Source organism: Carassius gibelio, chromosome B23 (assembly GCF_023724105.1).
Source record: "Carassius gibelio isolate Cgi1373 ecotype wild population from Czech Republic chromosome B23, carGib1.2-hapl.c, whole genome shotgun sequence".
In the NCBI taxonomy this organism is placed as follows: domain Eukaryota; kingdom Metazoa; phylum Chordata; class Actinopteri; order Cypriniformes; family Cyprinidae; genus Carassius; species Carassius gibelio.
Window position 1 is genome coordinate 9,760,673 of NC_068418.1, and position 14,559 is coordinate 9,775,231.

Genomic DNA, 14,559 nt, shown 5'->3' on the forward strand with positions numbered 1-14,559 from the left:
TATTATTATTATTATAATTATTATTATTATTATTTTAAATAACAAAAATACATAATTATGACAAAAATGAGACAAATATTTGAATTCCAACTATATAAAATCTAAATATGTACAGGGGATAGGTATGTTCATGTGAAAGAGACAATCATCATGAAGGGCGTCTATTGTATGAGCTCTATTCAGGGCTTGGCCACAGCGCAGATCATTTTAACTGCTGCGTATTCTGGAAATGTGCGCGCTTTAGTGAACGCGCTCTGTCACTGGTGATGACAGGCTATATGGCCAGCGGAGGGGGGGCTGAGGCACACTTCAACAGTCCACTATGGGAGCACAGCAGGATGAGGGGAGATCGTGGACATGAGCGCGAGAGCAGCACGCGGATCGGGATGCGGAGTGAGGAGGAGAGACTCCAGACTTTCCAAAACTGGCCCGCGGACGCGCCCGTGAGTCCCGCGGAGCTGGCCCGGGCTGGCTTTCACTATCTGGGCTACGGTGACACGGTGCAGTGCTTCTGCTGCGAGGGGATCCTGAGGTACTGGGTCCACGGAGACACTCCGCGGGGGGAGCACGAGAGGCACTTCCCCGCGTGCGGCTTGATGATGGGCAGGGATGTGGGCAATGTCCCGCTGGGCTCTCCGGACTCAGTGGACGGGCAGCTCTTGAGTCAGCTGCAGCGGCTGACCGTGGATGAGCAGGTGTTGTCTGGACAGGCGGTGTACCCAGAGATGGAGTCGCAGGACAACAGACTGTCGTCTTACCAGAACTGGCCCCCGGGAGCATCGGTGCAGCCAGACGCGCTCGCGCAGGCCGGCTTCTTCTACACAGGTGCGTCCCAGACTGAAGCTGTTTTGAGAGCTAAGCGAAGTAATAGAAATGAAACTCCACAGGAAATTATGATTTCATGGGATTTTATGTGGTTTCCCCTCGGTGCGGAAGAGAAAGTTTCTTACTTCTGTTTTGTGCCACCACAATCACGCGCTGGCAGTCACGCGCGCTGTGAATAAACGGAACGAACCAGAGAGCGCGCGAGCAGCCGCGTATTATTATGATGATGCAAATAAAACAAAATTCATTTCCAGTACAGATATGTTAACTTATAAAGTGTCAAAATATGAACAATCACGTTCATTTAGGCCTATAATAACATTCTTTGAAAATTTAAATGAATTTAAAACGGACCTATTTAAATAAGGCTGTTTACTGTTGTGTCGGAACTTTATAAAAGTAGATTAGAAATTACTTCGAGCCAGGAGGGATTGTAGAGTTTTCATTTTAGGGGGCTCAGCCCCCAATGAGGGTATAATAATAAAATAATAAAAATAATAAATAGCCTAAATGTTTGACTAAGAGGATGGTATACCCTTCTAAACTTATTGTAGTATTCCGTATTGCATAGATGGGTTAACATTCTAGTAGGCTACTGAATAAGCCAGTCTTCCTGATCTCTCCCTCCCTCCCTCTCTCTCTCTCTCTCACACACACACACACACACACACACTTAACCAAAGTTTCACTGCATTTCTAGTACAAACCTCATTCTTTAGCTCAAATATGCTCTAACTTTTTTGCCACATGCACTGTAATATGTTTTATATTTAAAGTAAAATTTTCAAATGAAAATAGCAACATGATTGCTTTATAAAGTATGCTATTAAGCCCCCCTAAAAATGCCCTATAGTGACGCCCATGCTTGGATTTTCAGTTCGCAATTCTAGAGAAAAGACTCTTTTTGCAGGGTTAAATATATTTTCTGCATTGATTCTGTTAAATGTAATGACTGTGTGTTTCCTAGGTCATGGAGACAACGTGAAGTGTTTCTTCTGTGATGGTGGCCTCAGGAACTGGGAACCGGGAGATGACCCTTGGCAGGAACACGCCAAATGGTTTCCTCAGTGAGTTTCTGTTTCTGTTGTTTTTTTCTTTTTCGCCTGAAATGTCAGTTTCAAAATCAGTCTGATGGAAGGCCTACACTGATTTCTAAGGCGAATGACTTCTGTTTCTTTTTTCAAGTTCCCCTAATAATGTCCAAGAGTAGGCCTACCTTTGATTAGCGGATACGAAATTCAGCGAAAAGGGCCAATTGCTTTACAGAAACAATGCACATGCACAGCTATATAGAATCAATTAATCAATTCTGACTTTATGGCTTGCAATCCTTTTTTTTCTAAGAATTGAAAGGTAAGTGGTCTAAATTTTGAGATTACATCAACCTAAACTGTTTCATATCAGATTGATGTTGTTTTGCTGTTTTTAGTGCCTGTGTACTTATTAATAACATGATCTATGTGCTTCCAAAGATGTGAATATTTGCTTCAATCCAGAGGACGGGAATATGTGAGCAATGTCCAGCAGTCATACTTCAACATGAATGAGAGCGTGGTAAGAAATAATGATGCACCTAATCATCAGCTTAAGGTTCATTTGACAGCTATATTTGCAAGATTGCTATAGATTTGAAATGTTTTTCTTTCTTTTTAAAGGGTGGGTCTCCGTCATCAACTGCAGGAAGCATTACATCAGGCAAGTCAATCCAAAAGAACGTACTCTAAGGTGTTACAGTGCAGGGGTTTTCAAATGTTTCAATAAAAAAATTTCATTTGATCTTTTGATGTATGGAGCCAATTACTGTGTAGAAAATCATAAAAGAGAGAATATAAATATTAAATTTTCAATTAATTTCAAATGTATTTGTACAGCTTATTGCTTAAAAGTAGCTTTAATCAAAATAAAACCATTTAATTGGTAATAAAGAAAATTGGTAATTTTCACAAAACTATATACAGATACATGTCTTGCTTCTTTCAGAATACATTAGTAATATTATTTTATCTCAAAATTCCCAAGGGCCCATTAGCACCCCACTGTGGCCCTTGGAGGCGTCTACAGGCCCCTATTTGAAAACCCTTGACTTGACATATTTCCTGCAATTCTTATGTCCTGAAAAATGTTCAGTTTTTGTATTTAGTGCTTGTGTTATATGGATAAACAGAGTTTTATGTGTGCTTATTACACAGTGCTCTAGAATACTTGATTCTGATTGGTCACTCACAGCATTCAGCACTCAAATATTTCTGAATATAATAACCATTGTCCACGATATGGAAATCAGTGATTCCTACATAGCTGTATGTGTATAATGTCTGTAAAACAATCAAATAACCCCAAATAAGTATTTACTGTATTTATTTCTGAGGGTGTGTAATAAGCAGGAAATATCAGGTTGCATTTTATGTTCCTCAGGAGCTGCTATTATTATTATTCCAGCTCTCACAATATTTCTCATCAGGCAAAGGACCTTCTCTTCTTCTCTTTCCTAACGAACTAACAATGATGGTGATCAGTGTTACCCTAACAAAGCCTTTTGTGATGCAGTGTTGCAGTTTTAAATGAATGTGTGCTGCTGGTAAACAAACATTCTTTGCATAAACCACTGAATAAATTACTGCAGCAGCAATATCTTGCTTTGCGTAACACATCATACACACAAGCTCTTTTTATACTTCTACTTGTGAGGACCTGGAAGAGACTTAGTCTCTAAATTAAGCATATTACCACACACTCACAGTAAAGGAAAAGTTTACCCCAAAATGAACATTTGGTGAAAATGTACTCACTCTCAGGCCACCCAAGGTATAGATGAGTTTGTTTCTACATCAGATTTAAAGAAATGTAGCTTTAAATCACTTGCTCACCAATGGATCCTCTGCAGTGAATGGGTGCCGTCAGAATGATAGTCCACACAGCTGATAAAAACCTCACAATAATCCACACCACTCCAGTCCATCAGTCAATGTCTACTGAATAATAGTCCTATGTCCATTATATTGTTTTCTGCAGTGAAATTGCTATTTATAGATTCTCATTCTGACGGCACCCATCCACTGCATAGGATCTATTGGTGAGCAAGTGATTTAATGCTACATTTCTCCAAATCTGTGCTGCTCTGAACTCATATGCATCTTGAATAGCCTGAGGGTGAGTACATTTTAAGCAAATATTGATTATTATGTACACAATATTCCTTTAAATCATTTTTAGATTTTAATAAAAAACCGGTTAGGCCCATTTATGAACATTTTTACTAGTGATAATGTTCTCACTATGAATATTTTAGTAAATGTGGCCCTCACAAGAGAAGTGCACAGTCTCTGTTACGCATGCACTCATGTTCCTGTGTGCTGTCCCGCTGGCAGAGGTGCTGGGTGGGCAGAACTCAGTGGCGGCAGCCATGTTGTCCCCTGTGGTGCAGGCGGTGCTGCAGATGGGTTTCCAGCACTCGCTAGTGGAGGGTCTGGTGCAGTCACGCTACCTGCTCACCGGCTCACACTACACCTCAGTCTCTGACCTGGTGAGCGACGTCCTGCAGGCCGAGGAAGAGGAAAGACAGACGGAGGAGCCCAGACCAGGTCGGTCAAAGCAAATCTCAATTATCCTGAAGGATGCAATTGACCAATGAATTTAATGCAGAGGAAAACAAGGGATACACTTACAGATTTTACACTGTCATGTACTGTATAAAGGTTTTAAAATACCTCTTTTTTAATTAAAAACATTTTGGAGAGTTACTGTACAGAAGTTTTTTTTTTTCTTTTTTCCTGAAGCATCTGTATGTTGTTAAAAACAACAGTAAAATCCATTGAACGCACTGTACGTTATCCCTCACAGCTTCATTTTCATTCCTGTCAAAAATTAAATATAATGCTACCGTGACTAGATAAAGAAGGAGATATTTCATCCTTAAATGAAAATTCAGGTATTATTTACTCTAGTGTTGTTGATGTCGCATGCCCTTATTCTTTTTTGGACCACAAAGAGAGAGAGAGAGAGAGAGAGAGAGAGAGAGAGAAACATGTCCTGGTCATGCTTGTCTATATCTAAGCAACAAACAGAGAAAGGAAATTTGGAAACGGATTAGTAAATAATGACATAATTTAAATTTGTGAACTTGTCTTTTAATTTTCTGATAATGTGTGCCATGCATTCCTCTAACATGTGGATGTTTGTTCCCTCAGAGACTGTGAGGAGGCAGAGAACACCAAGAACGCAGGTCTCAGACAGGGAGAAAGGTTCATGTTAACACGCTCTTGTGGCACTTTTAAAGTGTGTGTGTGTGTGTGTGTGTGTTTGGGTATATCCTAATCTTCTCTCCATCTAGTAGCTTCAAGGATGAAACAGATCATACTATCAATCATCTCACCTGACCCAGACTGATCTGAAATGTCCTAACTTGCTCATTTGTGTGTGTTTTCCAGTGCGATCAGACCTGAGTCCAGAGGAACAGCTGCGACAGCTTCAGGAAGAGAGGACCTGTAAGGTCTGCATGGACAAACTCGTCTCTATGGTCTTCATCCCGTGTGGTCACCTGGTCGTCTGCACCGACTGCGCAGGCAGTCTGCGCCACTGCCCCATATGCAGGGCAGTCATCCGGGGAAGTGTGCGAGCATTCATGTCATGAAGCGCAAACACATGTTCATACACTGCATGGTACAACAGTGTCATTAGCAAGAATTATACTGCACTCGGGATATATAGTGAAAAATACTCAATAAATGTTTCAAATAGCTTCCAAATCAGCATCAGTGCTCTGAAACATAGACATATTGCATGATATTTGGCTATACATTAAAGCTTCAAAAAAAAATGTTTTGCATGCTTGTAAGTTGTGGACAAAGTTGATTTTGTGTCATGCCAAACGGAGCAGCTTTTTGTACATTTTAAATCTTAAAAATATATAAAAATGAATTTTTGTATGGCAGTTTATAAGAGACCATATTGTAGAACAATATTTTATTATTGCTGTATTAACATTGCACTTCTATTTTCATTAAAAAACAATTTGCATTGCACATCTTTGTCAAAGCTCTGCTTCTGTTACATATTAACCCTCATACCGGGTTTCAGTAGTTTTGACACGTAGAAAATTTTCTTTTTTGAAAATGATGTTTTCGCATTGGACTAACACCTACAGACTTTACTCAAAGAGGGTGTAACACAAACAAGACATGTAGTCAGTAGATGAAAAGCATACTTTTATTAACAAACATCTATTTACACTCTGGTCAGCAAACGTGTCGATGGACAGGCAGTCAATAAAGAACTATGGAGAAGAGACCAAACACAGAATAGAGGGACAAAAACACCTGTAAAAAGAGACGAAGGGAGAGGTGTCGTTCTGTTTCTCCTTATAACACTTCTGCAGCAGACTACCATTGCTGGAGTATGCTGAAGATCCTAAACTCTACAAATACAAAAGAGAGGGGTAGAAAAGGAAGTTTTCCTGGTCCATACACTCGAGTTGTCTTGTACAGAAAGACATTGAACACTAGATGGCAGGACAGATCCATGACCATTATGAGGATCCAACAACGTTGAACAAGAGAACTGTAAGTCGTTATTAAGCTGAAAACTGTAGTTTATGACATTTAGTTCATTGCTAATTGATAAGGCCTCCCCAAACTCCAACATTTAAAGGATAAGTTCATCTAATTATTCATCATTCACTCACCCTTATGTTGATGCAAAACTGCTGATTTACTTACTTCTGAGGAGCACAAAAGAAGATGTTCTGTAGAATGTTCAAGCTGCTCTTTTCCAACAACAAAAGCACAAAGCTAATACAGGACTTCAGATGACTTTGAAGATACAGTAGTCATATGCAATCTTAAAAATAAAGGTGTCAAAAGGGGGTTGATGTAAAAACAGAACAGTTCTTTAAAGAACCTTTTTTTTTCTTAGTACAGAGCAATATCTATTACACAAAAGGTTTCATGCAACTCTTCATGGAACCCCAGATGCCAATACAGAACCTTTATTGCTAAGAGTGACCACTTTTATGGTGCTTTCTTTGATTGGAAAATGAGCAACATGAGCATTTTTCAAAAGTTCACCTTTTGGCATTTCAAACGGAATAAGAAAGACTTAAAAGCAATAGCAACATCCAGGCCACGAGCACCCAAAATGCTGCCCATACAGTACACAAGTCTCATGATATGAAACATCTGGGATAACAAGCAACTATCAGACAATGAAAGTACTGACCTTTGGCCTTCACATCTCAGTTTGGAAAGAAATACACAGTCCCTCTCTTCAAAACATGTCACACACACTATGATACATGTCAGGTCAGTCATTTGTGCTTTGAGGTTTATGTTTCCAGTAAACAGCTACAGTAGCTCTGCATCTACAGTGAAAGACATTGACAGCCACTCAACCGCTACTCATATTCACAGAAAGACATGCTGACGATTTGTTCACAAACTAATATTTGATCACAAAAGCACCATTCAGATGAAAGAACCGTTTTCTGTTTCGTAACATCAGCCAGTCCTGTTATAATACCAACTGAGGTTATGTAATAAGTGTACTGCCAGTGACTACCAGAGGAAGGCCAAAACTAGTTTCTGTTCGATCTAAAGGCTGATGCAAACACACTGTGCAATAAATGAGGATTATTAACATTAAAAACACAGACAACATGCACAGTAACCCCAAAAATGCAATTGCATTAGATGCAAATCAATTAATAAGCATCTGAAAACAAATCAGCCAGACAAGTGAATAACTATACATTGTCTCATGTGATTTAAGTGTCTAAATACAGCGATTGGGGGTTCACTGCATATATATCAAGTCTTAAAGCAAAACAAAAAAGACTAAAACTGAATTTTACAGTGAATTATGAGAATGGTACATCAAACTATGACACAAAAGAGCTCTAATTGTTTCTTGTATTTATATTTTACACTTCCTTTGCTTCTATTTTTGACTGCCACGGGTCAATTTGTTGTATTTTTTTTATGTTTTCCTCCTCTCTGCTCCCTGCTCGGTCTGACTGTGCAGATCCTAAACACATTATATTTGGCCCTCCTGCACACACACACACAAACACAGAGCTGGAACTGCTGAACCTCAACATCTGACCTCCCCTTGAATAACTCAAACGCATGGACCACACACCACACCAACAAAATAATGGGTCTTTTTGTTTCGATATGTTTTACATCCACTTGTAAGAGCGTCTAAATGAGGCAGCTGGAGCGATGTGCCGGAGCGTCTGATGGAGCAGATGGGTTTTGTCCAGTTCTCCAGAAAAGGCTGATTTAGGGACGATTAGGTAGCGTTTTAAACAGAGGAGAGGCGGGAGGTGAGGAGCAGAGAGGAGGAATGGGCAGAGCGCCTCTTCTTCACAACACACTTTCATTTACGAAGACCTGAAAAACACATAGAGAAATGTTATTAGAGTCAACCAGTATATCAGCCTAACAGATCACTTTGGCACTGATATTGGCCTGTTTTCCCACCTGAAATATTGGTATTAGTAAAATCCACTTTCAATCTACCTCTAATTACAGTACTACATGTTCAGATTTACTTGTGCATGTGCACACACACACAAACACACACCTGCTGGGTGATTTATTAAACTCCCTGTGATGGTGAAACGATTGTGTATCTAGAGACAGGACAAGTACTTTGCTCATTTGCAACTAGTCTGATTAAACTGTCATGAAAAATGTCCCTGGGGCAAATATAATGTGTTTAGCACCTCCATGTACACATATTGAAAAGGCTTCTTCTGCACACACTCATTACAGAGTCTGCATAATTTAAGGCTTATTGAAACGAGGCCAGGACCTGTCTCGGAGGAACCACTCCACTGATCCAAATTTCCCACATCAAAACCACGATAAATCTCATACTGTAAGATCGAGGGTATATTGCAGCAGGCAGAAGGAGATCAAGACCCTTCCTGTCATAAAAGCATTTACAGAGGGATTTATAGTCCCCCTCTACATGAGATGAACAGGCCTGTCCCTCTGTCAGAACTTTCTTCTCTGGAGTTAAACACAAGTAGGTCTATAATACCTCGAGCGTTCACATTAATAACAATGGCTGTTGCTCAAAAGGTCCCCTGGAAGCATGTGACCCCTGTGTTGCTGTCTCTGCTTGAGGGCACTTCACGGTTCGGAGGTAATGTCTTTCAGCCAATCACCTGAGCCATAACTGTCATGTGACAAATCACTCCAGAGCCACAGGAAAATGACATCCTGACCCACTGACTGGTTGATAAATCCACAGGAACACACACACACACACACACACACACACACACACACACACACAATCCCAAAGACTTCAGTAGTCACTAAACTGTGACTGAAGTCAGCTAAGAAAAGGTATAATGTATGTATAATGCTTAAGAGAAAGATAAAACTATCTTAAAATAATACAATAGTTTATTTTTTAATTAATATATTTATGTAATTACATTGTTATCGATATATTTATTTTTAAAGGCTTTTTTTGTTTGTTCTGTTGTTTTCCATTTACTGTTGTATTGGCTGATTGTTTGTTTAGAATAAAAAAAATATTACAAATAAAAATGACTACGTAAATTAAGGCTAATCTCATGATTTCCAACCAGTCTTTAGAAAGCCCAATGAAACAGTATTGTTTTATATTATAATTTTTTCTTCTCTAGACATTTACACAGATAACCTAGCATCCTTGTGTTTATTTTTCCCTACACATTTCCCAAACTACCCCCCCCACCCCCCCTTTTTGTCAAAGCTAATATTTCAATAATTTAACATTGCATGTTCACAGATCTCTGATATCGGCTGATGATCAAATGACATGCAAGTAAACATTATTATTTTTTTGATTACTTCTACAGTATCTTAAATGTATTTATATGCATGTTTATGCATTTACTTATATGGCTATACAACTTGGTCAAAAACCTTATTGTGATTATTCAGTCATATACTGCATCATATCAATTCTCAAGCTTTTATTTTGACAGAACACTGATGAAACGCTGTTATTTACTATTGCAACATTCATTTGAATCTAAATACAGTGTACACTGCCTTCCCAGATTCACACATTAATGCAGTGCTTAATCAATTCAATTATTAGCTCTCCTCAACTCATAAAGCCCTGACTGATATGATTCACAGTGATTCATGGGATGAGAAATTCATTCCTGTTTATAATGTCGTGATGTCATGATCCATCTTAAAGCTAGTTTGGTTTGATTCAAGGCTTTAAGAAATCTTTTTACTATAATACGCGTCTTTGATCTTCTTTATTAATGTTCAGTGCATGAAAGAACATGCAGTCTCAAATGAAAACAGCTTCCCCAGACTACTAATGTATTATTGAAACTAAATCACAATTATAAGTTATTCTGAACAAAACATTTCTAGTAAGTTTAATACATGGCCAGACACATTTACACGTCAATAACCCGTTCAGTTTTCAGCAGCCTGGCTTATCCAGCCACAGAAAGCAGCGCAGACTATTATTCTCAGGAAGATGCTAAAAGTCTAGTTGGCACTTAACTAATGATAAAAGCGAGGAAAGTTGGACAAACTTTGCGCCGCTTCCGGCTGCCAGCCTTTAAAACGAGATCTGAACTTAAAAAGCCTCTGCAGTGCATATACAATAAAAGTGCTGGCATAGGTCTCATGTTAAAAATGAGACTGCGCTGGAAGCATATAAACACACTGGCACTTTCTCCATGTTAAACTAACAAACATTTATATGTCCTAGCTGATATAAAAGCTCCTTTAGTGTTTGACTGAGCTTCCCACTGTTTGACTAATCCCTCACTGGACGAGTTCAGAAGCTTAATGAATGCACTAATGAAGAACTTACACTAATTAAAAGAAAACAAACTTTAATTAATGCTTCAGATAAGGGGCAAGCAGGGACAAGTGTAAGAGGATCTATTTTACTTAACTCGCACACACAGATAGGATTCACATTCATGCACACATTTTACTTTTAAATAGGGACATAAAATAGACGCCTAAATTGGTTTTATTACAGCTGTAAATTAAACCTACTAATTAAAAACTCTGAATAATTACTATAATTATTTAAATTTGTAATACTTTTATACTAAATGAGTGCTTGAATCTGATTGGCTGACGAATGTTCTGAGGCGTGCAGTCAGCTTCAAGGATCGGATCTTGATTTCACTTCACTTTGCCAAAATGATTTTGGTTATTTCAAAGATCCTTTACGGCCTAAAACAGCAAGATGACCAAATCCCACAACAACACTGACAAAGCAAATAAAGCAACACATAAAGCAAACTAATTATTTCTTTGTTTTTGCCACATAATTAATAATTCAACAGCCCATTGTCAGTTATTCCTTACATATTTGACATCATTTATGTAACAATTTTCAAACGGATTAAATGTCCTCAATAAGAGGTTTCGCCAGATTTTGTGCACATGTGGTACATTTACTGCATTTTTCCCACACACACACACACACACACACACACACACACACACACACACACACACACACACACACACACACACACAGGTACTTACTGAGGCACAGGCTTTAACAGAAGATGAGATGGTTTCTCATTGACATGGTAGAGAGGGAATGGCTCAAATCCACCAATAAAATCAACTGAAAACCAAACAAAAGATGAAATTAAAGAATGAAAGAAATGAAACAGGACAACGAGCCATGAAGAGAACAAATGAAACATGAAATGATAATCGCTATGTAAAAACCACTAACAGACATAATGCATGACAGAAATGTGAAAATTAACGCTGGAATATACTGAGACACTTCACATTACACAAATCAGACAATTATTAACAATGAACTGTGTGTGCATATGAAATGTAATATGATATAACTCTTACACACACACATTCATCTAAGTTTGACTAAAATTCAAGTAAATTAAGTTTTTTCATCCCTCTCTCTCTCTCACACACACACACACACACACACACACACACACACACACACACACACACACACACACACACACACACACACACACACAGATAGAGAGACAGAGGAATGAATAACAGGTTTCTGAATGAGTGGTTTTCATTATCAGATGTCTGGCCTCATTCAGTGCTAGACTCCACACAGAGAATACAGACACACACACTCTCATTCCTAATTTAAATACAGTAAAAAAAGAGGGAGAGATCACCCCACGTCCCAATTCCAATAGCACCTATTTAAAATATAAATATAAATAAGTATGTGAGATTAGAATGAGCCCCAAAGCACAGCATGTTGAAAATAGTGTGCCAATGCGTCCAAATCGTGTATGATTTCTACTGGGAGTTTTGAAATATGCATCAAGCCATTGCACTATGAAGCTTGTGAGTTAAAGAGGTTGTTTAATCATAAATTACAATTGTCATCTTGTATTCAACTTTATTCATTCTGATCCCACATGACTGACTTTCTGTTGTGAACACAAATGGCCATTCTTGTCCATACAAAAAAAAATAAAAATACTATACACTAATAAGATGGCTCAGTTATCAAAGGCACTTTTATAAGCATGCATTTTAGTGCATACTTGCATAGTAGGTGAACTGGGATCTGCTGTAAGTGAACATGTGTTTTAGCTGTGAAAGCACAAATCCATAAAACCGTAACAGACGGCAATCTCAAGAGCAATTTCACCTCCATGTTTACGCACATTAAACATACAGCAGGTTGGAAAATAAGCAGGGCTGGTTTGTTTATCACAAACGACAGGCTTTGAGCTCATAATGTGTCATTAGTGTCTGCAGGATCCGTGGAGCTCCAGAGACTGTGAGCGGCTGCTGTGCGAGGAATGCTGGGAAGGCAGAAGTTATTCCTACTAATGTGAGCAACTGGAAAACTTCAGACGTACTTCATACTTTAAGACTGGTTTGAAGGGTTGGTTCACCCATAAATGAAATTCTGGCAGCGTGTTCATGTCTTTCCAATCTCATAAGGCATCGGTTAATCTTTGAAACCCAAATTAAGATATACACAAAACTAAGAAACACTTATTTATTAAAACTAGTTTGTATAAAATGATATGGAACATAAAAATCTTATAATTATTTGCTAACGGTTAAATTAAACACAGTGTTTATGTTTTTACTCCAGTCTTCAGAGTCACATGATCCTTCAGAAATCATTCTGATATGATGATTTGCTGCTCAAGAAACATTTATTATCATCAATGTTGAAAACACTTATGCTGCTTAATTTTCTTTGCAAAAGACAGAGCATTGTGTTAGCAGCGCAGGGTTGTGGGTTCGATTCCCAACCTGACTGCACTGTAAGTCGCTTTGGATAAAAGTGTCTGCTAAATGCATTCATGTAATTAAATTTAATATACAGTACAGCATATAGTAGGAGTTTAAACCGTGTTAGCTTGGCATTGCATTACAGGTAGAAAACACATGCATCTCACACAAATGAAACGACTTGAATTCACATAAACAATTCTCTTTGACTCTATACGGTATGTGTCTGTGTCTCTCTGATGCCCCTGTCTCTCTCTCTCTATACCCTGCATTATGTCACACACATACATTTGGGAAGCGCACATGCTAACATTCAGCTCTACACTATTTTGACCCACTTTCATAAAAAGCCTGCATAGGAATCTGCTCAGCACTGATAACCAACCAGACACTCGAGGTCCCACGCACATACTCTCTCTCCTGTTCCTGCTCTGATGTGAAGCCAGGTTAGCGTTTTCTTTTGGTAAAGGCAGGTCTGAGAGAGGATCCGGGCTTAGATCAGTGCTCAAGAGCCCACGCATCCCTAGAGCTGGCAGTAGGACTGTGATTAGATTAGATTCACACCGCAGCAGAGTGACTGCTGCTTTTAATGAGCCAGCGACAACAGTGGGACTGCGACTACAAACTAATCATGGACGCAAGTCATTTAAAACAGAAAGAAAGAGCGAGTGAGATGAGAAGGAAGGGCAAGGGACAAGGCAGAAGAAGAATCCATGGAGAAAAATGAAGCCTGATACATTATTATTCAAATCGCCTGTAGAGAGAGAGGGAGAGAGAGAGAGAGAGAGAGAGAGAGACAGACAGACAGACAGACAGAGAGTGAGTGAGAAACTTCAGAGGCGAGAAAATTAAATCCTCCACTTCAAATGAGCGTGTAAATGAACCACACACAGCTTTGCATGATAGAAAACAGACTCACTGGGCTGCTTACACACACACACACAAACACACACACTCATCTCTGTATGTCCAATGGCAATTCAGCATGAGGAAAGGAAAAAGTGTGTTAGCCTGCAAATTTGAACTTAGTCAAGTCAACAATCATCTCCCTTAGATACCTAAAATGCATATTTTAGGAGAAGTACAGCATCTGAGGTGAAGTTGGTGCTTTGAAGGTCTGCAGTTTAAGCCACAGATCTGCAGAAGAACCACACAAGACTCTTTCGAACACTTTCCAGTCATTGCCTTCACACCCAAATAATGCTTGGGAAGCTGTGAAATGGCTACTTGGCAATGTGAAGCGTCTCAACTACTGCTTAAAAAAATATTATCATAACTTGTTAAAACTATAATTATAAAAAAAAATACAATAATATTAATAACCATAATATTATGCTGCACACTTATTGTAATAGAATTAATGTTATTTTTTATACACTAAAAGATTTTCGCTTCTTTTGAATCAAATGATTTATATGAACCAACAATGAACAAATTGACTTCCCAAAACTTCATATGTGACAGATTTAACATTTTAGTACAGCGCAGT

The 14,559-nt window shown here is 38.7% G+C and overlaps 2 protein-coding genes across 4 annotated transcripts in view; one reads left to right on the forward strand and one right to left on the reverse strand.

Moving 5' to 3' along the window:
* Nucleotides 1-52: 52 nt before the first annotated feature.
* Nucleotides 53-5,846, forward strand: birc7 (baculoviral IAP repeat containing 7). Its single transcript, XM_052593547.1, has 7 exons — nucleotides 53-825; nucleotides 1,793-1,892; nucleotides 2,298-2,379; nucleotides 2,481-2,520; nucleotides 4,194-4,406; nucleotides 5,013-5,066; nucleotides 5,253-5,846. The coding sequence occupies exons 1-7, from the start codon at nucleotides 267-269 to the stop codon at nucleotides 5,453-5,455; spliced, it is 1,251 nt and encodes a 416-aa protein (XP_052449507.1). The 5' UTR covers nucleotides 53-266; the 3' UTR covers nucleotides 5,456-5,846.
* A 162-nt stretch (nucleotides 5,847-6,008) lies between these two features.
* LOC128011308 (sodium/potassium-transporting ATPase subunit beta-1-interacting protein 3) overlaps nucleotides 6,009-14,559 on the reverse strand; it is a 48,479-nt gene continuing 39,928 nt past the window's right edge. For 2 of the 3 annotated variants that reach the window (XM_052593549.1, XM_052593550.1), the window contains exons 6-7: nucleotides 11,355-11,439; nucleotides 6,009-8,210 (exon numbers count right to left, since the gene is read on the reverse strand). In XM_052593549.1, coding sequence (XP_052449509.1) covers nucleotides 8,201-8,210; nucleotides 11,355-11,439 — 95 coding nt within the window. In that variant the 3' untranslated portion in view covers nucleotides 6,009-8,200. The remainder of the gene's footprint in view (nucleotides 8,211-11,354; nucleotides 11,440-14,559) is intronic. The other variant, XM_052593551.1, reaches the window with a different exon arrangement.